This window comes from Terrapene carolina, unplaced genomic scaffold, assembly GCF_002925995.2.
Source record: "Terrapene carolina triunguis isolate 2854851 unplaced genomic scaffold, T_m_triunguis-2.0 Scaffold96, whole genome shotgun sequence".
NCBI classification, from domain to species: domain Eukaryota; kingdom Metazoa; phylum Chordata; order Testudines; family Emydidae; genus Terrapene; species Terrapene triunguis.
In genome coordinates, this window is record NW_020664447.1 from 58,229,945 (window position 1) to 58,257,891 (window position 27,947).

General features: G+C 40.6%; 1 protein-coding gene across 3 annotated transcripts in view; it reads left to right on the plus strand.

Moving 5' to 3' along the window:
* MIPOL1 (mirror-image polydactyly 1) overlaps positions 1–27,947 on the plus strand; it is a 292,979-nt gene that overhangs the window by 236,983 nt on the left and 28,049 nt on the right. For all 3 annotated transcript variants that reach the window (XM_024195976.3, XM_024195975.3, XM_024195977.3), the window contains one exon: positions 19,060–19,290. In XM_024195976.3, the coding sequence (XP_024051744.2) occupies positions 19,060–19,290 (231 nt within the window). The remainder of the gene's footprint in view (positions 1–19,059; positions 19,291–27,947) is intronic.

Consider the following 27,947-nt stretch of genomic DNA (forward strand, 5'->3'; position numbering starts at 1 on the left):
CCGACGAGGAACCGGCCGCGGACAATATCCCATCCTCAGAGTCCACGGTCACTGGTGGGGTAGTGGTGGCGGCCGCACCTAGGATGGAATGCAGTGCCTCATAGAAACGGGATGTGTGGGGCTGGGATCCGGAGCGTCCGTTTGCCTCTTTGGTTTTTTGGTAGCCTTGTCTCAGCTCCTTGATTTTCACACGGCACTGCGTTGCATCCCGGCTGTATCCTCTCTCTGCCATGGCTTTAGAGATCTTCTCGTAGATCTTAGCATTCCTTCTTTTGGAGCGCAGCTCTGAAAGCACGGACTCATCGCCCCACACAGCGATGAGATCCAAGACTTCCCGATCAGTCCATGCTGGGGCCCTCTTTCTATTAGATTGCACGGCCATCTCTGCTGGAGAGCTCTGCATCGTTGCCACTGCTGCTGAGCTCGCCACGATGTCCAAACAGGAACTGAGATTCAAACTGCCCAGACAGGAAAAGGAATTCAAATTTTCCCGGGGCTTTTCCTGTGTGGCTGGTCAGAGCATCCGAGCTCGGACTGCTGTCCAGAGCGTCAACAGAGTGGTGCACTGTGGGATAGCTCCCGGAGCTATTACCGTCGATTTCCATCCACACCTAGCCTAATTCGATATGGCCATTTCGAATTTAGCGCTACTCCTCTCGTTGGGGAGGAGTACAGAAGTCGAATTTAAGGAGCTCTATGTCGAACTAAATAGCTTCGTGCTGTGGACGGGTGCAGGGTTAATTCGATGTAACGGCGCTAAATTCGACATAAAAGCCTTGTGTAGACCAGGCCTTATTGTAGAAATAGGCAACATATTACTCTTATTTTTGCAAATTTACATTTTTGAGAGTCTAGATTCTTTCAGCCAGAATGATTGTTTAAGAGATCTGACTGATATTTTTCATCTGCTGTATAGTATCTGTGCATTGTGTACACCACGTCTTTTGTATGCCATATAAACAATCGTGTCATCTGCTCTGCTGTGACAGATGACTCCTGAACCAGGTTACTTTCATCCTGGAAAACATATAGCTCTAGGCTCATTGGTTGTTCACTCTCTGCTCTTTGGATTCTGTCTGTGAACTGTTTTCTTTTCCAAAGTTTTGGATGGTGCTAAAGACTCAACTTTGTATTTTTCCTGGAGTGGGCTGCCTGGGTCACAGACCACAAGGCTATGATGAAAGCACAGGGCACAAGCAACATGCCTCCTATTAGTGCCAGTATACAACCATCCTTTCCTTCCCCTATGAATGAATGTCATCACCTTAGACTATATCCAAAGTCTATTGAAGTCTGAAGGGGTCTTTCCACTGGCTTCAATGAACTTTTCAGCACTACAACTATTTGACAATATGTAAGGCTCATAGGACTTGGGGACAATTTGAGATAGCAGCCACCTAACTAAAGTCACAATTGAAGCAGGAGGGGAAAAGTCAAGATGATTATCACAATGTTGTCATTTTAAGATGTGATATATCATGAATAACTAAGGCTAGGGAAAAATAAAAGGATTCCCAGCTTTCCATTGGTGTATAGCATTAATTTCTCTGGTGGCTCCCAAGATAGCATACTTTAAATTAATCATCAGTTCATCAGACCAGGCAAAATATAGGCCATTTACTAGGCATACCTTGGCCTAGTCAGAGACAAATTCTTTGAAATAACATTTCATTTCCTGAGAGTTTGTATATAGTGGTATATGTAACTTTAAAAGCACCAAGAGAATCTTTGCTTAGGCTGTGCACTGTAAGCAAAGCTCATTGAGGCTGCACTTCTACTGAAACGCGATTCCTAAACTTACCACTTACTGAGAGGATGTCACATGACACTCAACTAGTGCCCCAGGATCTGAGGTCTCCAGGAGAACCAAGCAGGTCTTCAGGGATGGCATAAACCCAGAGGTGTGTGTTTCCTACATGCTTCTGAGTGATTGGCAGTTCTCAACTAGAGAGACATTAGGCCTTTGTTCAGAGTTGCTGAGTACCCTCATCTCCCAGTGACTTAAATGGAGCTGTAGGTGCTCAGCACCTCTGAAAATCACAGCCGGGAAATCTCAGGTTGGGCATCCAGAATCAGAGGCAACCTTTGAAAATATTGTTCTTTATCTCTTTGCATCTCAGTTTTCCTATCTGTAAAATGGGAATAATGACACATTCATCATTGGAAAGTACTGTGAGGGCTATATAAATTTAAGTATTCGTTATTAGACTCTCTGCTACAATTTAAGTGGGGTAAAAAAGTATTCTGTGGCAGCTGTTGCTTTGCATCCAGTTTTCCAAGACTAGAGAACGCTAATTTGCATTTTCAGGCAAATGATGCATTGTGAATGACTAGTTATTATATGCGATACTTAATGACCAACAGTTCCATCTGGTTTCTCTAGATTACTCTCAAGATACAAGTTACAATAAAGGGGAGCGAGGTGTCAGCTCACCATCATGCATATGGGTGGGGCCCGTAGCATCCATCAATTGGAGTGAGAATTTATTCCCAGATATATTTAACATTTCTTCTACATATGGACAAGGGTTGTTTGGAACAGCCTCATTTGAAAGACGATGTTGTTCTGAGACAGAGGAAGAACATCTGCACTCCAAATAGGCGAGCCCTATTATTGTTTAAGTGCGGGTTTGGAAAGTGTTCATGGTCAGTCCATGAACATATGTAGTACTTGGTTTATGTAAATAGAGCTGAGTTCTTTTTCTTTGCTAAGTAATGTGGCAGTGCATTACTGGGGGAATACTGGTTGAGAGAAGGAGGGGTTGAACCTGCCAGTGTTGATGGAGGTGGATTTGAAAACCAGTTTAGCGTGGGATCGCTAGACAAGAACAGAGAAACTTGTAAAATGAGTAGGTTACTGCAGAGTTATGCTTGCTGAGGCAAAACAGGCAAATTGTTCTTGGGTTTAAAGATCTTGAACTTATAGATTTAAGTAAAGATGTACAGTTTGAAAACAAAAAGCTATCAGTGTCATGGTCTCTCTTTTGGGTATTATTGTGGAGGAGTTTATAAAAATGTAGAATTCTTAAAAAATATTTATTCCACTAATGCCTTAGTAATTGACTTTATTTTAATACTATTGAGATTTATTTATGGACATTTATTTGTGGATTGAATGCACAATCAGTATAATCAAGTACTTATAGAACCAAATATAATTACAGCTGATGAAATAATATTATGCAGTTTAACAAAATTATGTCAACTATCTATTCACTGTAAAAGTAAACCTTGCTTAAACGTGAATTTACTTAGCTTTCTCCTCTAGGGGCATTGTATGCATTTCTGAGTCATATTTTATCTTCATGGCACCCTTTCCTCTGTAATAGCTTTTAGTACAAGTTATTACAATTCTTTTTGCATAAGATAGGTCATATGAAGTTCAGCTGTAGGTGGGGCAGCCATAGTGGGTTGGGGGACAGTCTTAATAGATCCATTTCATTAATTAAGTCATGCATTTTTTTATTAACAAAACCTGTATGTCAGGTTTAGCCAGCTGGGAGCTGTTCTCATGGTTATCTTTGTCAGAAGGAATATTGTGAAAATAAGGAATTGCTGTACGTGTTTTAACTCCTGACTGAACAGAGGAATGACATCAGTTCACCCACTATCCATGAAACAATAACTTAGGGGCATATTATCTACTTGATTCATGGGCTCTGAACTGTGCACCTCCCATTAATGTAAGAGGCCTGCACATAGAGTACAAAATATGCCCTCGAGGAATTGTGTCATAGCCATCTCTTGGCTATTAGGGGGCAAATGAGGTTAATGTCAAACTCCAAGCATCTAGACTTTTAGTAATTCTTCTTATTCTTGAAAGAACTTTTTCATATTGTCCCTCTTTTTTGATTTTTTAAAATGCTTTTAGAAGCATCCGAATTGTTCCTTTTAGTCCGGTATCCTCATTCTAAGTGTGGCCATTCATGAAAGATTAAGAGGAAGGAGTAGAATTTTCCATAATGCATCTAATTGTATTATACACAGAGCCCAGCAAAAAGAGCCCCTAATCCTGACTATGGCTTTTAGCCACCATGGGAATACAAATAAATAATAATATAATGCTGGGAAACTTTTTCTTTGATTTCAGAAGGAGATCCACTAATGACCTACACAGTGGTTACAGTAGCTTGAAACAGGATGGGGCGCTCTCATCCCAATAGGCAAGGAGAAAGGAGAGATGTTGGCGATTGCAAGCCAAGGGGAAGAAGAGAGCTTTTAGCAAAAATGGGGAGTTGTGCTGAACCCCTCTCCCTATTGCCTGTCCCATTCCTCCTGCTTCCCCTTATTTTAACCCCTGGACCTTCAAGACTGAACGGATTGTAATTTTATCCGCGCGCTTCTGACTTCAGATGCTATGTGCCTCAGGAATATTTTGCAACAGTGAGTTCCACAGGCTAAAGCTGGTTCCTCAGTTTTTTGATAGAGATGCAGAGGATGCATGTTCTCCCCTTTAAAAAGGGAGAACTCTAACTCTGTCTAACCAAATGAGCCTGATAAGAAGCCCATCTTCCTACTTCCATTTTAGCTATAATGGTAAAACAAGTGGCCTGTGATATGGTTTCAATTCTACTTTTTGAGCAGTTTTATAATTCCAATAAGAAAAAAGCAAAATCCTGATTCAAAATATATTCTAGGTCATGTTCATACTTAGCTTATTCCCTTGTCCTCTCCCAAAAGAACTGCAGTGCACACTGCATTGGCTAGTTTTCAGATGGATCCTATATTCAGCTTCCTTGTCATGGTCTCAGAAATAATTAGCCATTTGGTTTAATGCAATGAACACACTTCCTTGTATTTATATTTTACCTACAAGTTACAGAGAAGCAACCTGCAGTTTTTCATCAGAATTCTTGCCTCATTAAGTATATATAATATGTCTTCCTCTTAACTCAGACTCACTTACAGTACATGACAGCATAGGTTTTCGCCCACATCATTTAAATCACTCAGCAGTCAGACTCAGCAGGAAAAAAGGAAGAGAAAAGAAATGAGAGAAACTGACTTATAAGCTCCAGGATACAAGATCTGTTTTCGGCCCTCTTCCAACTCTTACTTCCTGGAGTCTTCTGCTGCTGCTTCTCTGATTTTCTCTAGAAATGGCAGGTTGAGTCCATATCCTATAAGCTACATGTGAGTCACTTGGGCCCCGATCCTACAGTGAATTTGTTTACTCAAGTCTTCTCGTCGTTAGTAATAAATTGTATTACAATGGCTCCTAAAGGCCCCAGCCACAGTCAGGGCCCCCATATGTTAGGTGCTGTACATATACACAGTAAGAGACAGTCCTTGACTCAGAGAGCTTATAATCTAAATAAACCAGACAGACCAAGTATGGGAGAAAGGAAGTCTTATTCCCCATTTGAAGAAGGGAAACTCAGCCACAAAGAGGCTGTAGCTTGCCCAAGGTCACATAGAAGGCATGTGGCAGAACCAGGAATTAAACCCAGATCTCTGAATCCTAGTCCAGTGCCTCAACCACAAGATCATTCTCCCACTCCAAGTCTTCGAATAATGCCTTAGTGTTCAGGGGGATGGCCCAGACAAGTCTGCCAATTGTCTCAGTAATGGTTGGTATGTTGGTGAATAGACTTTCAACAAATTAGATTTCCCAGGCATTCCCCCTCCCTTTCATCATTTTGAGCTGGCATTTCAACTGTCTTTTGTTTCCCAGATCTATATGTCCACTTAACAAAGTGGCTTCTATGAGCAAGTGTTTGGCAGGAGCAGGCCCTAAGTAAAATATAAGGATTAAAGTGCAGCTGATCTTCATTGCATGCCTTTGAGCAGGTGATTTTTCTAAGGGCTGGTCTACACTACCACTTAAGTTCATGTAATTTATGTTGTGCAGGGGTGTGAAAAAACCACCCCCTGAACGACGTAAGTTACGTCGACTTAAAGCGGTGTCAACACCGTGCTGTGTTAGTGGGAGACGCTCTCCCACCAACATAGCTTCTGCCTCTCATTGAGGTGGAGTAATTACGTCGACGGGAGAGTGCTCTCCCATCAACATAGTGCGTCTTCATCAGACACGCTACATCGGCGCACCTGCATCAGTGCACCTGCGCCGCTGCAGCATGGTAGTGAAGACAAGCCCTCAGACGCAGTCCACACAACCTGGTTAGCATCAGAACTTGCTCCATTCCTGGGACTTGACTTTACTGATAGAGCTGGGTGAAAAATGGCAGGAGGAAATTGTGAAAAATACCAAAATTTCAAAGTTATTTTTATTTTGTGGGATTCAAAACAGACCCTTATTGTTGGGGTGTTTTTTACGGAAAACATCAAAATTGTTATCAAAGGGTTTTCTGTAAATTCCTATAATATCTTCAATAGCACTTTTGATGAAATGTCATGCACATTTTTTTTAAAACTGACAATTTTTTGTGAAAAATTTAATTGTCAAATAGAGCATTTTTAAATTTTAATACTTAATTTCAAAAAGTTTTGACCACTTGTATTTATTAATAAATGAATAATAAGATAGCATAGTTCAGTGCAAGTCTTCCACCCAAGCTTGGCTACCACTGGAATCGCTGTTTCTGGGCTGCTCAATCCACCCACTAGGTCCTCTCTGCTCAAACTCCGTATCTATTTGGGCAGCCCAGCTTTAAAGTACGTTTCCATCTTTTTTATTCTCTCCATCTGGAGAGACTCCTACCTTCCCCCTTTCAGGCTTGATGTTGATGGAAGGCAGGGCTGGTTTCCAATCCAATCCATTAATTCCTTTCTGCTCTGGTTCAGGGTCACATTTAGCCACCCCTCTGCTATGCCCAAACCATGAGACCCATAATTTCACCATTGACAAATATTTTCTTAAACTTGATTTATAACAATAATAATGTGTTAAGTGCAAAGCATTTAATGACAATGATTTCCTTTCTTCAACTGGTCATTCATTCCCATATAATGCCCTGCACTTTGTTATTGTTTGATTGATTTATATTTTTTATTATTTTATTAATATTGTTTTCTTCTAAGATGATGATTATTGATTTGGAAACTCCTGGGTGGCTGATTTACCTGTGTATATTGGAATAATTCCAAAATATAATGAATCAATAGTTTTATCTGTTGGACAGCTAGCTCCTAGAGCAGTGAAGAGGTCCTTTACAAATATAAATATAAGGGCTTATACTTCTTCAGTGTTAGTGTTTTAAATTTCAGAGGCTGAAGCACTTTCAATATTATGTAAAAAGCAACAGAGGGTCCTGTGGCACCTTTAAGACTAACAGAAGTATTGGGAGCATAAGCTTTCGTGGGTAAGAACCTCACTTCTTCAGATGCAAGGCACGAAAGCTTATGCTCCCAATACCTCTGTTAGTCTTAAAGGTGCCACAGGACCCTCTGTTGCTTTTTACAGATTCAGACTAACACGGCTACCCTCTGATACTTTCAATATTATGTTCCCCAGTTATTTTCTAAGAAAAAAAACTAGTTTGTTGATGAATCAATGTCTTCAAAACACATAGGTTTACCTGATGATCTGATCCTCTAATGGGCAAATACACCTCTACCCCGATATAACGCTGTCCTCAGGAGCCAAAAAATCTTACCGCGTTATAGGTGAAACCGCGTTATATTGAACTTGCTTTGATCCGCCAGAGCGCGCAGGCCCCCCTCCCAGGACTGCTGCTTTACCGCGTTATATCCAAATTCGTGTTATATCGGGTCGCGTTATATCGGGGTAGAGGTGTATCTAAGTCCTGGATCCTGCAACATATATTATTGGTGTGCCTGTGCCAACCCCTTTGAAATCAATTGGGTACTGGGTAAGGTGTACCAGTCAGCCCACATACTATATTTTGATGTATCAAGGCTTAAATGCTTGAAAATTCCATATGTGCTGCTTGTATAGAGAAAAACATGACAAATGGAAGACCTCCTAATAAGATTCAGTGGCTAAAGATGTTTCCAGTTCGGGGGGGACATATCCATTGTCTGTATGGGATGGTCATGGGAAATAAAAATATGCAGGAACTAAGGCAACTGTTTAAAACTGGATTTTTTTTGTCCCCTGTATTGGATAAGGGATGAAAATCCAGGCCCGTTCTGATTCTAGAGGGTCGTGGAGATTCTATAACAAGAGAAACCTTGTCAGAGAACCTCAAGCATGCACTTGTATAACAGGTTTTGAACAAGTCTGGTGCAGTATTCACTACTGAAGTATAAAGGGCTGGGCTGCTTGCTGTGTATTTGGAGCTGGCATTTTGCCAAGGAAGTAAACTTTTTGATTTTTCATTGTTATTTTGTGACAACAAAGCTATTTTCATTATTTCACCACACAGAGTGAAACTCAGTATTCTCTCTCCAAAGCACTGATTTAAATGAATTAATGTAAGTGCTTTTGCATCAGGACTGTAGGGTGACAGAACAAATTATTTATGCAGAGAGAAGCAAGATAAAGTTTCTTTTAAGAGTTCTTTAACATATCAGTTTGATAACAGTCAAAACACCTTTACTGCCATTAAATATTTACCAAGACTTGGCTTTTGGAAGAGGGGCAGTTCAGTGCAGTGTTTTTGGCTCCATGCGATGCTATTGATTAGCTATCAGAAGGACATAGTTAATGAGTAACTTGAGGTATTACAGAACACTCCACATTCTTGTCAATTCTTTTCTCTGAAGATGACCTAAAATAAAGTCAGTTACAACTGGCATTCACCCTGCCACAGATTGCACAAGCGCACCTACGGTATGAACAAAAGGTTCAGGAGAATCAGTTGATCAGTGCTTAAGCAATCCTTTCTAGTGATTGTTGTCATCGCTGTTGGACTTTAGAACTGAACATGTTTACATTTAATTAGAGAGGACACACGGTTTACATTGCACAGTAGCTACCAATATCAAATCAGAATTGATTTCCGCTGTCTCTCCCAAATGACTATTTCCTTCAAACTAATTAAAAAAGGCACATAACAATGACTCATATAAATTTTAAAGCAAGGTAAACAGTATTCCCTGGAGACGAAAATAAAAGTAAATAGCACAGGATGGTCATTAAGTTGAACTTGTTTTTTAGGCTATTCTGCCTGTGTTATAATACGTTCCAGTGTTATCAGACTGCTGATATATCATAAGTATCGCTTTTAACTGAGTGAACACTTTACTGGGTACTTCAGTTTTCAGAGGCAGTATTCTTATTCCTTTCATCTTTATTATTCTTGCAGTTTATCAAATAGAGCAAAGTGATATGCTACTATAGACAGACAACTCTTTTCCAGGGAGGGCTTTTCCTATTTAAAAAATAAATCTTTAAAATTATTCATGAAGCTAGGGTCAGGGCCGGCTCCAGCTTTTTTGCCGCCCCAAGCAGCAGGGGGAAAAAAAAAGAGAAAAAAGAAAAACCCCATTGAGCTGTCGCCGAAGTGCCGCCGAAGAGGAAGAGAGGGAGTGAAGGACCCGCCGCCCCTTTCTATTGGCCGCCCCAGGCACCTGCTTCCTTCGCTGGTGCCTGGAGCCGGCCCTGGCTAGGGTTGGTTTTGTTTGTGCCCTTTATTTTTTTTATATGCAACTCCTAACAAAAAGCAAATCTTATTTTCCATGTATATATTCTCAATTTGGTATTCTTAGGTATGTGTGCTGATGTAAAGTCAAGCAACCATAACAGCACAGATTATTAAAGCCTTCGACCACATATATCATGGTGCTGGGCCCTGACCCCGCAGGGGAATCAAGGTCTAAACATGCAGTTTCCTGAGCACTCTCAACATCCAGTGAAGTCAGTAAGAATTGAGGGGGGCTTTGCACCCCCAGAACACATTCAACACCTCATAGGATGCAGCTCTGGGGCTTGATCCTCACATGAGCTAGAAACAGTTTGCAGAATCAGACTCATAATAAGGATAAATAAAGGAAGATAATATCTACTACTTTTTATTTTCTACCAAGTTTAATTTGCATAAAAATAGCTGCAATATTTTAATATATAACCAGGGTTTTTAAAAAAATTGTGCTCATTTTTTAGCAAAACTATGCTCTGCTTTTGAAACTAGTGTAGTTAGAAACACACACTAAGTATAAAAAATTAACCTTTTTAAACCCTTGGAGTAGATCCTCAGACCCATCCTCAGACCCATTTGTGCTGCTGTAAACCCTTGACAAAGGCAACTTCTCAGTTGACATAAAGCCAGTGTAGCTGGCTTTACTCCACCCATCCACATAGACTTCCCTATGTAGGGGGCAGTACCTCACTATGTTGGCCTCTAACAGTTCTAGTTAATGTAGTGGCCTCCACAAGCCAACAGAAGTTAACTTGCACTTAGAGGTCCATTTGACCCCAGTCAGCCTAAGCTCTGGTCTGGTGCAGCTGTTAACTTAGCCCTTTATGTGTAAAATAATCAGCTTTCTCTGATAGATTTTATACGAGAAAACATCTTAAACATCTTTTTTCTTTAAATATTGAGGTCACTCTTAACGACTTGCCAGTTCTACCTTTGATTAATAGAAAAGGTTACCTCAGTATTTGATGCATTAGCTAAACAATTAGATTATTGCAAATACTAAGTTAAAGTTATTTAGTTACCAAAAGCAGTTGGTAAGTATTTAAGGGTGACTAGACTACATGAATTGACAATAAATAGTAGATAAAAGATAGGTAAAATCTTTTCTATAACTTTTAATGGTGGGATAAAACAAAGACGGCACAATTCAAAATGCAGCCATTCTGCAAATTTAAGATCAATTTTACCTAGTCAGAAGGGATATTTCAAAGATGCAGCAGCAGCAGCGGAGTCACATGGCTATGATGTAGCCTCGGTGGCACATAGCATGAACTTCCATCTTGAACAGTCTCTTGCAAGTCTTTTTCCTGTGGCAAAAGTCAGTATGGAAGGAATTAGGTTTCTTAAATCCCTCAAAATTGCATCTTCCAACCTCATTCATGGTCGGCCTCATGCTCTTTGTTCCTTCAGCCTCAACTCTATAAACTTTCTATAGAAGTGTGCCTTCCTCTGTAGGTTGGGCATGACTCCACCACTGCAATTGTCTTGTTCTCAGTTGGTGCAAGACTGCAACATGCTAGGATTGTCTGAGTTTTAAGGATGCAGAGATTTGTGAATGCCTATACCAAACCCTGTATGCAGCTACCCTACTGTTGTTGTACCTATGTTGGTCCCAGGATATTAGAGAAACAAGGTGGGTGAGGTAATATCTTTTATTGGACACATTTTTGTTGGTGAAGAGCTCTGTGTAAGCTCAAAAGCTTGTCTCTTATCACCAACAGAAGTTGGTCCAATAAACAACATTAACTCACCCACCTTGTCTCTGTACAAAACCCTGTATACTTTGTTTCTTATGAACGTTATGAACAGCCAGTTCTATATCAAAGCTCAACAGAAACATTCAGCTTACTCAGAGAAATATGTAGGTGTATAATGTAATAAGTAACAATGGGCACTCACAACAATTGCAGTTGCACTAATTTGAAAACAAAATCCACAAATGTGGAAGCAAAGAAACATTAGAACATATGAATGAGTGTGCATTGCAAATAACAGGTACACGTATTTGGATATCTTTAAAAAATATATCACTAATCTAAACACACACACACACACACACAGGAAAATTCAGAATTAAGGCAGCAAATCCAGAATATCCTGTTCTGTTCTATATAGGTGCTTATACTGCACTCATCACCATAGTATCTGAGCGTCTCCAAGTAGTGTATTAAGCAACGTGACCAACATCTGTCACGTGTTTGTTCTCTTGTCCTGTTCCCAGAGTTAGAAGTGTGTTCAGTCAAGCATTTTGTTTTGGATTTTTTTATATAATATATTGCAACAGATGAATGTGTATATATTACTGGAAAAGGCAAGGTCAAAGAAATGTGCCTAGCACTTAGAACAGTAGGTGGTGAGGTTTGTGATAATCCTCTGTTCTTGTGGGGTTCATTCCATAGTGTGCAATTAGCCCCTTTGAGAAGGCTTTGTCTCCTTCACAGGCAAGCTTTGCCTCTATTGTAGAAAGTTCCCATGTGACAAAGGAGTGAAGTTGTTGACCACAGTCTTCATCCCAGAACCTTAACCAATCTTTTAAATACCCTGGACCCAGGCCATTGAGCGCCTTGACGATAAGGACCAAAACCTTCGATATCCTACAGGAAGCCACTGTAGGGGGAGCAAAGGACAGGTTTGATGAGCTTGCAGTAAGTTGCTGAGGAGATGTGCTGCAGCATTCTGTACTAGTTGGAATTTCCTAAGTGCTGAAGGAGTCATGTACAGATATATTGCATTGCGGTAGTCAGGCATGAATAAAGGTAGTTTTCCAGGATTGGATGGAGTCTCCTAGCCAAGTGGAGGTGGTAGAAAGCATCACTAGCAATTACTTCTGTGTGAAAACTTAGTGTCAATGAGGAATCCAGGAGCACACCCAAACTGTGGACAGAATTTACCAGTTGTGGCTGTGTACCTTCAACCGAAGAAGACTGAACCATGGTTTGTAAACTCTTCAGATGCTTTCCTCTGCCTATCAGCATCACCTCCATCTTCATCAGATTCAATTTCAGTCAGCTGTTCTTTATCCATGAGCTGATCTTTTCCAAGCACAGAGTGATCTTGGTGGTAATCGTGTGGTTGTATGTGGTGAAAGATAGATAGAGCTGTATCTTATCTCCATATTGCTGGCACCTGAGTCTCTCATTTCACCATTTCACCTAGTGGCTGCATATGGATGTTGATTAGGACCGGAGAGAGAATTCTTAGTGGAACTCCACGAGTAAGGGGTCTAGTACTGGAGGTGCATTTTTCTCATCATGACTCATTGGATGCGGCCCTCTAAGAAGGAATCAAATAATTTTTAGTGCATTACTGTGGACCCCTGCCACCTCTCTGTTGACAGTGTTGAATGCTGCAGAGAGGTCCAGAAGGACGACACTGGTTATCTGCCATCTATCCATTGATAGCAGATCATCCACCAGTACCACTAATGCAGTTTTGATTCCATGTCCTGGCCTGAATTCAGATTATGCCAGGTCTAGGATATTCGCTTCAATTAGATAAGCTTGAAAATAGCCGTTGGCTAGCTTCTTTTGTGAGCTTGCTCAGGAACAGAAGGTTTGGCCCACTGAAGAGCAGTTGACTAGAACCAGTGTATCCAAGGTGTTCTTTTCAGTGTTGGTCAGACTGTTAATGTGACCTTAACTCATGTAATTGTGGAGGAAACCGTACAATAGCAGACTCCAAGATACTCACCTGTGGCAGAGGAGTCCATTCTAGTGGTTGTTTAATGGCTGCTGGACTTTCAATTAAACGTACTTACATTTAATAATCCAAATTTGACCATTTTTGCACCCTCTTTTGCAGCAAAAATAGCTCAGATGCATGTGCCTTGTAGACCTCGTAGGCCTGAAGAAATATGTCACAAAGAAGTTATCAGAGAGACTTACTCCCTTTGGGATACTATTCCATCAGCTCCTCAGATCCTACCTTACCTAATCACTTGTTATCTCAAGTGATTCAGGACTCTCTTCACAAAGTTCAAAATGAAAAAATGTTATCAAGACTAAAGAACATACTGAGATCTCAGGTCTCACGAATGTAGCCAAATAGAGCAACCAATAAGACAAAGGTAATGCATTGATGTAGCATAGATATAGGGCTAGATAGTTGGCCATAAAACAGCGGTGCAAAAGTGCCCTAAATCTCCCCTGTATGGGCAGGTGAGGATTCCCCAAAATGTCGTTTTTGTTTTATTTTATTTTATTTATATTATGATAACATTAAACAACTGTATGCCAAGGCCAGCAGTGCAGTTCTCGTCAATGGCACAATAGGAGAGTGGATTCGCAACACTGTTGGAGTCTGGCAAGGCTGCCTTCTTTCACCCACACTGTTCAACATCTACTTGGAGCGCATCATGACTGATGCCCTAGAAGTCAGCATTGGGGGACAAACAATCTCAAATCTTCAGTTCGCTGATGACATTGATGGCCTGGCAGGCGGCAAAGATGAACTTGCCAACCTTGTGAAACGATTGGATGAAACCTCCACAAAATATGGCATGGAAATCAGTGCAGAGAAAACCAAGTTGATGACAAACAAACGTGATGGGATCAGCTCACATATCACTGTCAGTGGACACGAGCTGGAGACAGTGAAACAGTTCAAGTATTTGGGGGCAATCATCACTGATGAAGGATCCAAGGCAGAAATTCCGGCAAAAACTGCACAAACAGCAGCAGCAGTGGCAAAGCTAAAGCCAATTTGGGAGGAATAAGAACATCTCCGTGGAATCCAGACTGAAACTGTTGCATGCATTGGTCATCTCCATTTTTCTGTATGTGTGCGAGACATGGACCCTTATGGCAGAACTTGAATGGAAAATACAGGTAGTAGAGATGAGATGCTTCCGTAAAATCCTGGGCATCTCCTACTTCGACAACGTTACTAATGAAGAGGTCCGCAACATCATCACCCAATGCTCTGGGTCATATGAAGACCTCCTGACGACCGTGAAGAAGTGCAAGCTGAAGTGGTACAGCCATGTAACAAGATCATCTGGCCTTCCAAGATCATCCTCCAAAGGACAGTACAGGGGAAGAGAAGAAGAGGTAGACAGAAGAAGAGATGGATTGACACATAAAAGAGTGGATGGGAATGGACTTTGCGGAGACTCAAGTGGTGGAGACAATTGGTTGATTGCTCATCAGTGATGGTGCCGCAATGACCAATGTGGCTATGGGAGTGATGATGATGATTATGATAACATCTAGGAGGGCTAGACATAGATCAGAACCCCTTTGTGCAAGGCGCTCTATAAACAAATAGGGAGTGTGACAGAGGTATGCTTGGTGAGATGGGAAGGGGCATGACCAGAGCACTGCTGTACTCCAGTGGTCCCCGTCAATGTAAGAGCCTCTTGGAGACTGTTTTAGCTGGTGTAAGTTAGAATAGTCATGATGATGCTGTAACACTGAGGGCTGAATGACCCTCAGCTGTGTAGGTGGTTGGGGGAGTACATAGGTGGCATACAACTGCTTTTGACACACAACTCTCCCTACCTGGACACAGTTCAGACAGGTCTATTATTTGAAGCCATCACATCCAAGATCAGCCAGGAAATTGATAGGTGTATGTACTACAGCAACCCAAGAGGCAGAAACCTTTGAACCTTCCTCACCCTCAAATAATTTGGGTGTTGAAATGGATTGTTCTTCAACCTAGGCCTCCCATATATCATGGGTCCATACCATCAAAATGGTTTACTTGGGATTCATTTTCCTCTAAAATTATAAAGAAATAAATATTTCTATCAATAAATACATAATTGTTGGAAGAGGATGAGCACATGCCATTGTGTCAGTGGACCAGGTCGCAGGTGATCAAGCCTAGTGGTCAGAGCGGAAGTCAGGCCTCGTAGTTGGAGTCCGAAAGTCAGAGCCACGGGTCGAGACAGGGTCAGAACCAGGAACCAAGGCTGAGGGTCAGAGCTGAAATCAGAGGCTGAATGCCAGAGTCGAAGTCAAGAGTCAGAGCTGAGGGTTGGGACCGGATTACAGGAATCAAGGAAGGCAAGAGCAGGGCTGGTTCTCAGGCAGGAGCAAGGCTGGGCCAGGACAGGAATAAGACTAGGTGCAGGGCAGGATCTGGGCTGGAGCCGGGGAGAAGCAAAGCAGGAGCAGGGATTACAGAGACATGAGCACAGGGAGTCCGTGGGTGTGTGCAGTGAGCAGCCAGCAAGCTACTGCTGCTTCTGGGCTTAAGAACTGACATGCTAGCTTCCTCAGCTAATCAGGCAGCTTGGTACATCAGGCAGCCTAGGTGGCTTGTTAGGGCATCAGGAGTACTGAGCAGGCACAGCTGCAGGGCCTTACTCCTGACACATTGTCCTAAGGAGAAGAGGTTTTAACAAAACACATATAGACAGAAATTTTGTGATCATGTTTGTCTGAAAAATATGGGGGTAATGAAAATAACTTACATTTATACACAATAGGGCCTTCATCTAGAAGGATCTTAGACTGGCTTACAGCACATCGCGCGTCAGAATCACTTTATCCATGACTGAAACGCAATCACCTCTGCAGTGAAACGTGTAACAGTGAACATTAGACACAGTATTGCTCAGGGCCAATATTTTCAAAATGGGTGTCTAAAATTAGGCGCCCAAGTCTATATTCAAGTATGTAAATAAATGGCTTGATTTTCACAAGTGCTGAAAAACCCATTCCCTCCCATTTAAGGTGATGGGGAAGGTTGAATGTTCAGCACTTTTTGAAATCAGGTCACTTGTTTAGGTACTTAAATACTGACTTAAGGTATACCTACAGTGCAATTAAAAACCCGCGTCTGGCCCATGCCAGCAAAGGGGCAGTTTAATTGCAGTGTGGACATCGAAGTTTGTGCTGGAGCCTGGGCTCTAGGACCCTGGAAGGTGGGCGGGTCCTAGAGCTTGGGCTGCAACTCAAGCCAAAACGTCTACATCACAGCCCCTTAATGTGAGCCCTGCGAGCCCGAGTCACCTGGCACAGGCTAGCCGCAGGTGTCTAATTGCAGTGTAGACATACCCTGAGGGGCTTAACTTTAGGCTCCCATTTTTGAAAATCTTGGCTGAGGAGTATAAAAATGAGCAATAGCAGCCTCAATTTGCAGCTTTTAGCACTACTTCCAAATGTTGTTGTTTACTTTTTCTAGTAGTTCTCAGTAGTTGCCCACTAGAATAAAACATCAGACAATATATTTTATATGCAGCTACTAATATGATTTTATTTTTTTAATGCCTCTCCTCTGTGGATTTGTCATGTCCCTTCATGAATTATGGATATATTCAAAATGTCGTGATTTAATTGAATAGGTGCTTCACACCATTTTCAAACAACCTCAGGTGCTAGGTGTAATGACATACCTATGTTCTAACCTTTAACTTTTAGATTTCTATTAATTCATCCATATTTTACTTATGCATGTATATTATATTTTAATTTGTATGTGATTTCCCTATATAGCTTGACGGGGGGATGTTTTCTGTATAAATGTTTTAACAAAAGGAAAGGAATATAAATATGCCACTGCATACCAACACCCTGGATGCAAAGTTTGGCTGGCATGTTTTATTCACTCTGCGTTTCAGATAGGAGACTAGGACAATACACTTTAAAGAACGGTTGATATTTTCATAGTTATCATTCAGACATGACTTCAAGTCATATTCATCAATATGGTAACAGCTTTCATCAGTTTCTAGTATACAGGCAGTAGTTCTGAAGTACCCTAAACTATGATATAAACTGCCTACTCATTATAACGTTTTTATTTCTCCCACCTTCGTTGTAAATGTGCTCCCTGAATTTCTTCTACTTTTGGTCCCATTTCACACACAGGTAAATGATAAAATAATGGAAAATAGAAATGGAGCAGACCTACTGTCTAGTCCATCACCTGGTCAGTGCGGGGATGTTCATCAATGGGAGTACATCAAAGCATACTGCGGAACTTTTAGTACATGGTTGCAGGGTTCACATGGCCAGTTAGTGCTCAGCAAGCTAGTGCACTGTAGATTCACGCCCTGGCTTGCTGCACACTAAATCGCTACGTAGACAAGCCCTTAGTTATTAATCACTCTACACATATGTTGTTCTTTTAATCTTTTCTCGTAAATCAGTCCCTTCAACCCCATTAGGTAAGTCTATGCGGCAATTAGAAACCCGCAGCTGACCCGTGTCAGCCAACTCAGGCTCGCTGGGCTCAGGCTGCAGGGCTGTTTCATTGCTGTGTAGTTTTCTGGACTCTGGCTAGTGCCTGGGCTCTAGGACCCTGTGAGGTGGGAGGGTCCCAGAGCTTGGGCTCCAGCCCGAGCCCAGAAGTCTATACAACAATGAAACAGCCCTGCAAGCCCAAGTCAGCTGGCACGGGCCAGCTGCAGGTTTTTCTTTGCTGTGTACATATAGTCACTTTTGTTGCTGTTTTTTAACTCTGTCCATGGCTTCCTGGTACTGAGGAGCTGAATACTGTATTCCAGATCTTGCAGTGAAGGATTATTACCTCCATGCTCCATGACTTGATGTCTCCATGAATACAGCCCCAAAGTCATATAGAATACAGTGGGTGAATGCATAGCCACGGCTTTTCTATGTGAAATAGTTGCTAAAGGTGGTTTACTTGTTATATAAATGAATTCAAAATGGTGGCTGTGCGTGGCTTGGCAAGAAATTGTGATTACCATGATGCAAAGAGCTATGGATATGGAAGTGGCCCAGTGATAGCCATTTGATAGTGATAAGTAACATATTTCTACCTAATATAGAGAAACTTATTTAAGAACAGTTTATCCTTATTTATACCAGAATCAGGAAGGATTTGAGATTTCTGACACTGAAAAGTTGACTGAGGTTGTTTGGAGTTGGGCTAGCCTGTGCAAACTATATTTCAGAAAAGCACGTTAATTTCATGAATTTATTTTAGTCAGTTGTATTTTTACTCCCTTTGGACCATATTCTGATATCCTTACCCATGTTGAGTAATTACTTCACAAGTGATCCCATTGAAGACAATGGGGCAACTCATGCTGTCCAAAATGAGTTAAGGGCATCAGAATCTATCCCTCTGTTTCATTCTACTCACTTATTTCAATATTTAATGAGAAAACAGCTGAATCTTCTATTGCACACTCAATAATTCATGGTGATTAATTCAATTTCTTGTAAATCACACATCCAACTTTATCATACAACCCATAGAAAAATTATGCTTAAATGTGGCACAGATTTTATTTTTAAAGAGTTAATTTTGGGATGTATTCTATTTTTTTTTTAATCTGAGTTTTTCACTCTTGTTTTCTTTTGGAATTTTTAAATATCTTCTGTACGCTTGAAAAGAAGCTTTTAAAAATTATATGTTGTTTTTAGTTTATAGGTTCCTTCAAGAGATTTTCCAGCTCAGTGTTACATCTCTGCATTTCCAGTCTTCTTATTTTGTTATATAATAAAGATCAGAATTAGTTTATATTGATATATGTGTAATATTTTTAAATACATTAATATAATTTAAGTGTGGTATTCTTGCAGTTCAAACTCAAAGCTTATACTGTGAGTCAATAAAATGTATATTTTTGTTTTCCCAGTTTACACAAATCTCTATCCCAAGAAGTGAGTCTTAAGGATCAGTTTAACTGTACTCTTAGTACATATGAAGATGCACTGAAAAGCAGTGAGGATATTGTAACCATCACACATCGCCAAAATGAGCAGCTAGCTACCCAACTGCAGCAAGCCCAAACAGAGCGAACAAACATGGAATTAAAGCTTCAGCAAGCTTTAGAAGCGTCACAAGAGGCCAACGAAAAAGTTCAAACGTAAGTCAGTTGTCTTTACATTTGGAAGAATGTCATTTGACAGCCAAATGAGACATTATTCCCCCTGATGTTTACAGTGTGGTTGTCACAAAAGTGGCTGTTTAAAAGTGGCTTCGTCTTACTCACAGATTGGCTTCTTGTTGTATAGTCAAGAGTCACTTCTGCTGCTTTAGTGACAAAACACTACTACTGCCTTAGCGCTGTATAACCAACCCGCCTCTGGGAGAATGACCTCACTGCACATTAAGGGGTGGGGGTTGTTGTTTGGCTTGTTGGAAAATGTGTGTGCCCCTTTAAGGGCTAGAGAGCCAGGGAGTGACTTTCTGCGGCAGCTGCAGGCCAAGTCAGCATGGGGGCACTGACCCAACCACCCCCATGTGACCAGAAGAGAGGGGGACTATATAAGTCCATGCCAATGCAGAAAAAGCCCTCTTTTACCTGGACCTGACAGAGCAGCACCCACCCTCCCACCCATGGAAGTGGTGAAATACTGGGTTTTGTTGAGATTCTCTATAGGCACTGTGCTAGTTCTCCTTTCTCGGGGGGCTGGGAATGAATTTTTCCCTCACCGCCAGATTGGGGGTTTTTGCCTTCCCCCACAGCGGGTTCGGGGGGGGGGGAGTGGCTTATTTGGGAGCAAACATGAAATGGGAGCTAGACTATGATGTTGCAAATCATTATGTAAATGTGGGACGGATGTCCAGTGCAGGTACTACATAGGGAAGGGATATAGTGATCAGATAAAATGGATTGGTAAAGGATTTAAAGTGCTATTCTTTAAGGGAGCAGAAACTGGGGGGATTCGGAGCTCCTATTACTGGTACAGCAGAGAGCCAGCCCCCTTTTTAATAGCCCCCCCTTAATCTGCATTTGAATGGGGGGGATGGTGATGTCCCAGCAGCGGGTTGGCTGGGGACCAGAATGGGTAAGAGGGAAGGCTGACAGAAGCTCCCTGGGTATATATTGAAATGATTATGGAATTACCTGTACTGTACACTTCTATCTGCCAGGTACTCCCAGACATTTAAGAATAAAGTTGCGGCCTAATTGAACCACATCCAGTGTCTTCTGTCCTTCTACCAGCATAGCCAGACAACGAGCTAGAGTCAGAGTTCATGTAGTCAGAGCCATCCCTTGGGTAGGGCGAATTGGGGTGACCGCCCCGGACCCTGCGCTTTGGTGGGCCCCGCGCTTCAATAAAATCAGGACTGTCCTGATATTTAGCCCTTTGTCCCATGTCCCAACCGATGTACGATCGGGACGCCATTTGTCCCAATATTCAAGTGAAGAGGCGGATGGGGAGGTGAGGCAGGAGGCAGGCAGGTGAGTGGCGTGAGGAGGCGAACAGGGAGCTGAGCGGCAGGCGGGAGTGGAGTGAGAAGGCAGGCAGCCAGGGAGTAGAGCAGCGGGCAGGCGAGTGAGGAGGCAAGCGGCGCCGGGCGGACAGCAAGGAGACTATTGGGGAGGCTGATTTGTGCTGGGCCCCACACCCCCGTAGAGATGGCCCTGCATGTAGTATTTTTATGGTGCTGTGGCGCAAACTAGAAAGGTGAACACAACTTGGCTTTCAGCTCGCAGAGTGAGTGTACAGAGTTATCCAGGGCAACATCACTTCTAAATTTAGCAGATGTATATGAAAGTCAATAAGAGACAATGAACATGGAAACTCACAAAGCCAATTTTACATAGTCACTTTTCAAAATATGACAGTGTTTTAAAAGAAACTGGGATGTTGAGCTGAATGGGATTTGCCTGCTCCAATTGGCCCAGATCCAGCAGCCATTGGTCAGGCCCATAGTTTTTTATGCTCTCTAGATTCTAAGCAACTTGTCTTTGAGTTTTGTAAAACTACTCTTCAGTTTGGGACAGATCATTTTGGATAAGTGACTGAGCAAAATTAAATCCTCTCATGCCAGAACTCTGACATCCATGGCTACAAGTGTTAAAGGTTTCTAGATGCTGATTATTTCAACAGCATTGTAAGGAAATAGTAGGATTCATGATGTGCTTTCCCTTAATGTCATATGGACACTGCTATTATACATACCCAAGAGTCTTTAAAGTATTTTCTGTTAGGCTGGAATGGTTTTCAGTGTTATTGGAACACATGGAATCCCTGCTGCAGTATTATATTTGCCTTCATAGCTACATGAGACAACGTGGGTGAGGTAATATCTTTTATGGGACCAACTTCTGTTGGTGAGAGAGACAAGCTTTTGAGCTTCCACAGAGCTCTTCACCAACAGAAGTTGGTCCCATAAAAGATATTACCTCATCCTCCTTGTCTCTCTAATATCCTGGGACCAACGTGGCTACAACAACACTGCCTACAACAATTTATAGTTACATGTGAGAATATTTGCAATGTACATATATATCAGTTTTTGTCTGGTTCATACCTGATACGTTTCAGGCCAGGTGTTCGAGTCTGATCCAAATCCCACTGAAATGAATGGGAAGACTCTTGTTGACTTCAGTGGGCATTGGATTGGACCCTATGTTCAGGTAAATGACAGTGCTCCGTAACGTAAGACTTCTTGTTAGAAGGCTCCTAAACTCTGAGCCTGGAGTTCAGCTGTGTTAAAGTCCATTATAAGTTTCCTTTTAACAATGTACTAGTTAGTACACATACAGTTCTTTGCTCCATGTAGCAGGTTTTTAGAGAGGAAACACAGCATAATCGATCAAACAATTTTATATAGTGAAAGTTGAATATGAAATATATCTTAGTGACAGTCAGTGTACAAGTATCAGGCGGTAGCCGTGTTAGTCTGTATCTACAAAAACAAGGAGTCTGGTGGCACCTTAAAGCTCTCCATGTGTCAGTATATAATGCCTGCATCTGTAACTTTCACTCTATGCATCCGAAGAAGTGAGGTTTTTACCTACGAAAGCTTATGCCCAAATAAATCTGTTAGTCTTTAAGGTGCCACCAGACTCCTTGTTGTTTTAGTCAGTGTACAACACTCTAGATCAGTGTTTCCCAAACTTGGGACGCCGCTTGTATAGGGAAAGCCCCAGGCAGCCCAGGCCGGTTTGTTTACCTGCCACGTCCACAGGTTCGGCCGATCGTGGCTCCCATTGGCTGCGGTTCGCGGCTCCCACTGGCTGTGGTTCACTGCTCCAGGCCAATGGGAGCTGCTGGAAGCGGTGGCCAGTACATCCCTCGGCCCGCGCCACTTCCAGCATCTCCCATTGGCCTGGAGCAGCGAACTGCGGCCAGTGGGAGCCGCGATCAGCCGAACCTGCGGACGCGGCAGGTAAACAAACTGGCCCGGCCCGCCTGGGGCTTTCCCTACACAAGCGACGTCCTAAGTTTGGGAAACATTGATCTAGATGAAAACCTGGCTCCACTGAAGTCAATGGCAAGCCTCCCTTTGGCTTCAATGGGGCCAGGATTTCACCCATGAGATCTTACAGTCATAATGACAGTTATCTGGATAATTACGAGCAATAGTTGAATATTGGTTAATAACTAGATGATAAAACAAAGATATGACTTTGTAGTCTGCTTTAAAGTAATTTACATAGAATTATTATAGCCACTGCAAGTCAAACTCAACTTGTGAATTTAAATTAGACTATTTGTATATACTCCTAATATTTGCTTTAGTATATGTTTCACAAGTTGCAAGATTATATACTACCTAGCCTGTTGCCATAAATGCTCCTCTAACAGACTCTTTCAACCTTGTGAGAAATAAATCACACAGACAGAAATAATACAGTTTACTGTTAAGAGGAATGTGTGCATGTTAATTCTAAATTTCTGACTTTATAGTCTCCAATGTGAAGACTCCAAATTTAGTCTTGCTGTCATTGAAATCAAAGGGGATTAAACTGTTGTTCTCTGAAGGTATTGTTATTTCTCAGTGAAGTACACTCACCCACGTCTTCTGAAGAAAGATGTGATCTATTTTGTTCCGTCTTGTTACTTTCTTGATCAATATTAATGTCCTGAGGTCAAAACATAGGTCTAGTGTTATATATTGTATATACAGACAAAATCCTAAGAGTTGTCTTTTTATTTATTATACCTGTAAGTTCTTTGTCCATAATTCTCATTGCTGGATCAGGGCAAACGTGCAGCCCATACCCCTTCATTTCTTGGCCCTACTTGCACCTCTATGACACCTGGGGGCTCCAAAATAAAATGAACTCCCTACACGTTTTTAGGTGGTGGTGCCTGAATCAGGGCAACATTTCCCCGTTTGTTCCACATCTGCCAACAAGTTTCCTAGTGTGTGTAATATACTCACATAGCAACCAGAAATTAGTCCATAATTCATTTCAGGCACCCAATACGTTTTTTTCCCTGTTGGGTTAATCTTTTATATATACATGCATAATTAAAATAAACTTACGAAAAATAGATATGGTGCATATGCAGGAGTTGCTTTTTAATATCATTTTTGACAAATTAATATAAACTATTTATATTATTTGTTCAGTGCCAACACTGTGCTCAGTGCTGTATAGAACTTGGAGCACTCATAGTCCATGTCCTGACATCTATTAAATCTTCCTTTGCACTAGTATAATTTTAAAGCTGTCATGTTATTGTTTTTCATTTTAGTTAAAAAAAAAAAAAAACACTTGCTATTTGTAAGTTAGGAATTTATAGGCCAATATTTGTCCCAGATAATATTTTTCAGTCATGTTTTAATCCCCTGAAACCAGACTGGTTATTATAGAAGTGCAGACACAACTTGAACTATAGTGGTGCAATGCACTGCCATAATGAAAAGAATTCATTCAATTTAACATGCATAACTACTTGGGAAAATTTCTGTCAGGTTAGTTTCATTATTGCTAAAATCAGTCCTCTAGCAAAATTAAACAGTTGGTTGAAGTCTTTTGATGACAATAGCATGCCCTTTTTATCAAGAAACTGTGGAAATGCTCAGTGCATCTTCCCAGCACCCAGTCATCCACCCCCATCCTATAATTCAACCTGCAAACAGATTAAGCAGCTGAGTTTGTGGAAAGTGTGTTTACTCTGAGCTAAGAACCCTTGTGTGACACTATAGAGATTCCACTGACACCTCTGGGAGAACTACACAGACAGTTCCTGCTCATCAGCAGGGAAACCAGGCTGAGAATTCACAATTTCTTTGTAACCTCAACTGCTTCATTCAAATCGGTGTTTGGCAATTAGGCAGGAACTAGTTTGTTAGCTTTACTTTTTTTTTTTAAGATGTAGGATGTTCTACATTTCAAAAAGGACTGACAGTTTTAAAACCAGCTGGAATGCTTTTTGCTATATTAGTCTTTATTTTTTATCATTATCCTATAGAGATTTTTATTTAAAATATGAAACTAAACTTCATAGCACAATTGAGAATTCAAAGTATAGGCTTACCTTTTCTTCTCCATAACATCCTAAAAAACTGCCAACAAAAAACGTGTAATTCTGATTTGTGAGTGAAGTATTTTCTGGTGATGTGCGAAGTTATTTTATATTTTTCAGTGTTATTTAATAATGTACATTAGTAATGGACTCACAGTTAAAAAGGGAAATAATCATGAGCTTGATTAAGGAAGAATGTAATTCAGAGGGTCACGTCATTAATAGAAGTCAAAATCAAGTCTGGCAAGCAAATCTTTCTTTCTTAATGTCCTTTACTGCCATATACCACACTTTAGATGACCGGTTCTTTGACATTACTGAATAATGTATAAAGAAATTAAGATTTTAAAATAAATCTTAATTCTTACGATATATGTTATGTCAGCAGTTTAGAAAACACATAGCTTTCATTTCTCCATCGAAGGTGGCACTATTGGGTTTAATTCATTTGTGTATATATTAAGTTACTTACCTGTAATTGTTGTTCTTTAAATTTAGTATCCCACATAAATTAGTGCTCTGTCCTTTGGCATAAGGACACAAAGCATCTAAAAAGTTCCTGGATTCCACCCCATGTGAAGCAGCAGCTGTGAGCCAGAAGGGGGATACAGTGGAATTTGCTTATAGCAAACTTGGATGTAGCAAAAGTACAGTTTTATACTTAGGTAGAATGAAATTCTCACTTTTTCCCCCCAATGCATTGCAATATATAAATAGCAATATATATACACACACATACATATAATATGAAATAGAGTAAATATTAACTTAATAGATAAGATCTATTATGTAGAGAGCTGGGCAGAATTTTTTGATCAAAATTGCTTTTGGTCAAAAAAACAGATTTGGCAACACCGAAACATTTTGCGAATTTGTGTCAATTTCTCCAAATTGTTTCCATTGGGGGGGAAAAAACCTTTTTTAAAAATTCTGTTTAATTTTGACATTTTCAGAACAAAAAGGTTTTATTTTTTAATTCAAACGTCTTTTCATTTCAAAACATCCTTTAATTTTCTTTAATTAAAAATGTTAAATTTTCTAAATGAAGCATTTTATTTCTGGGTAGAACTAAAGGTTTCATTTGATCCAAAACAAAGCAAAAAATACAGCTTTTGGTTTTGCCAACTATTTAAAAAAAATTGTTTTTGGTTCAACCCCAAATGAATTTTTACCAATTTTTTGGAATAGCCAGCAAACCAACAAATTTGTTATTTGCCCTGCTCTGCTTAGGGACTTAAATAATATTTAAAACTGTCTGCAACAATATATGTAATTACCAGACTGTAAAAATAAATATAATTTTCTATAAATAATTTTTTTATTTCATTTTGATCAACAAAGCATTTGGGGCAGTGGCATAAATCCACCTGAAGTGGTGGCACATAGGCAGAAGGCCCGTACAAATTTGCTCTGCTGGTGGGCCCAGCTGTTGCAGCCCCAAAAGGAAAGTGGGGTTGACTTGGAGGAGGTGGGGCCAAGCCAGCTGGAAGATGCTGTGAATTAATTAGTGCCCCTGCCAACCTGGATCATATGAAGCCGAGGGTGGATTTTAAAGTGGTCCTCCCTGGTGGAACTGCTGGGGATTAGCAGTGGCAGTCGAGTTCACTAAAAGCAGGAAGAGGTCCTAATATAGTGCCAAATCAATGTTAATAATTTATCAGTAAAGACTGATGTGGTTATGATGTATTTTCCCTAAGAAGATCTCCATTTCTATAACATTAGTCTTGAGGATAATGTGAATTTAAGTGTATGAGATTTTAGTTATGGGGTTTTATTGGTAAAAGAGTAATTTAATGACACTGGATAGATCAGTAAGGCCTGACTCTGTGTGTGTGTGTGTGTGCGCGCGTGTGTGTGCGTGCACACAAAATATTTCTACACATACAACTGAAATGACATACATACAACTAGAATGGATATTCACGTTGGCTGTTAGAATATAAATCTAAGAAAATAAACACAAACCGTGATAAATGCTTGTACATACATTTTGCCAAGTTAGTTTTCTTAATGGACTAAGAAAATATAAAAGTGATAACACTCTTATTTGTTTTATCTGTAATTGTTCATTGAAGCTCAGTTCTTTTCTAAAAAAAATCCAAACCTGTTTCTGCTTTTAAATTGGAAAAAAATGCAAGACAAAATTAAAGTACATCATACATAATTAGGTAATTTCAGCAAAGGGACTTACAATACCCTACACAAGATGTATTTAATCTTACCAGTGATTTGCCTAATTTTTTGGTGATGTTTTTTTAGTGTAAAATAGAATGAAAATTCCTGCATGTTCCTTGCCAGCATAACCCTTACTGTTAATGGAACATATCCCATTTTGCACAGTCCTGCATTTTCCCATTGCATTTCTGGTGTGCAAGCTCTTTATGCTTTCAGGTATTTTACTATAAAACTTTGTTTTGTTTCTTTGCTTTGCATGACAAATATATCCATTAATGAGACACACAAAAATGAATATTTCTCTTTTCATTTTATACTGGCATTTGACACGTGAAAAGAATGTGAAACTGAAAAGAAATGAGTACTGAACATTTAATAAACAGTAGACTCCTCTGCCTCTGAAAGTAAAACTAATCTTCCTTCTGAGTATAGGAGTTGTGTGCATTTCACATCAATGTCCAAGACGTTCTCTAGTGCCCACTGGAGGGTCTAATCTTTCTCAGAATGATCTGAGCAGTGCAGTTCAAGAACAAGAATGAATCTTTGAATAATCACACCACAATGTGAGGTGACCCCCAGACAGGGAACTGACCAGATACACATATGGGTTTTGGGAAGACGCTCTGATGCTCTTTTTTAACACAGCTGTGAGAAGAATGTGGCTAAGACCCAGTAGTCTTTCTGGAGTATAGCTGGCAAAGGAAACCATGAGGAGAAGAGAATTTAACACATGGGTGTAAGAGAGTCCGCTTCATTGATGCGATCTGAGGGGAATGCCTAATGACTGGAAGAATCAAACTTGGCAATGAAAACACAAAGCTCTTTTCATCAATTCAAACGCAGACTCTAAAGCTGCAGATGGTTACCTCCAGCCTTGCCTATTCAGTGTGGGGTTTTATAAAATGGCACTTTGGTGAATACTAACAGATCAAAACAAAGATTTAATAACATAAAGATGTGGTGTTCATTTTTAAATGAGGATACAGGTCAGTGTCTCAGAAAAGGATAAAATGGGTATCTTTTATTTGTAGGTCTAAAGTCTTTTGAGATTTTTAACTGCAAGCATGATATCTTTAATGTACAGATTATATTCTGTAGACTACAACTTCAGTTAAACAGGAAACAGATAAAA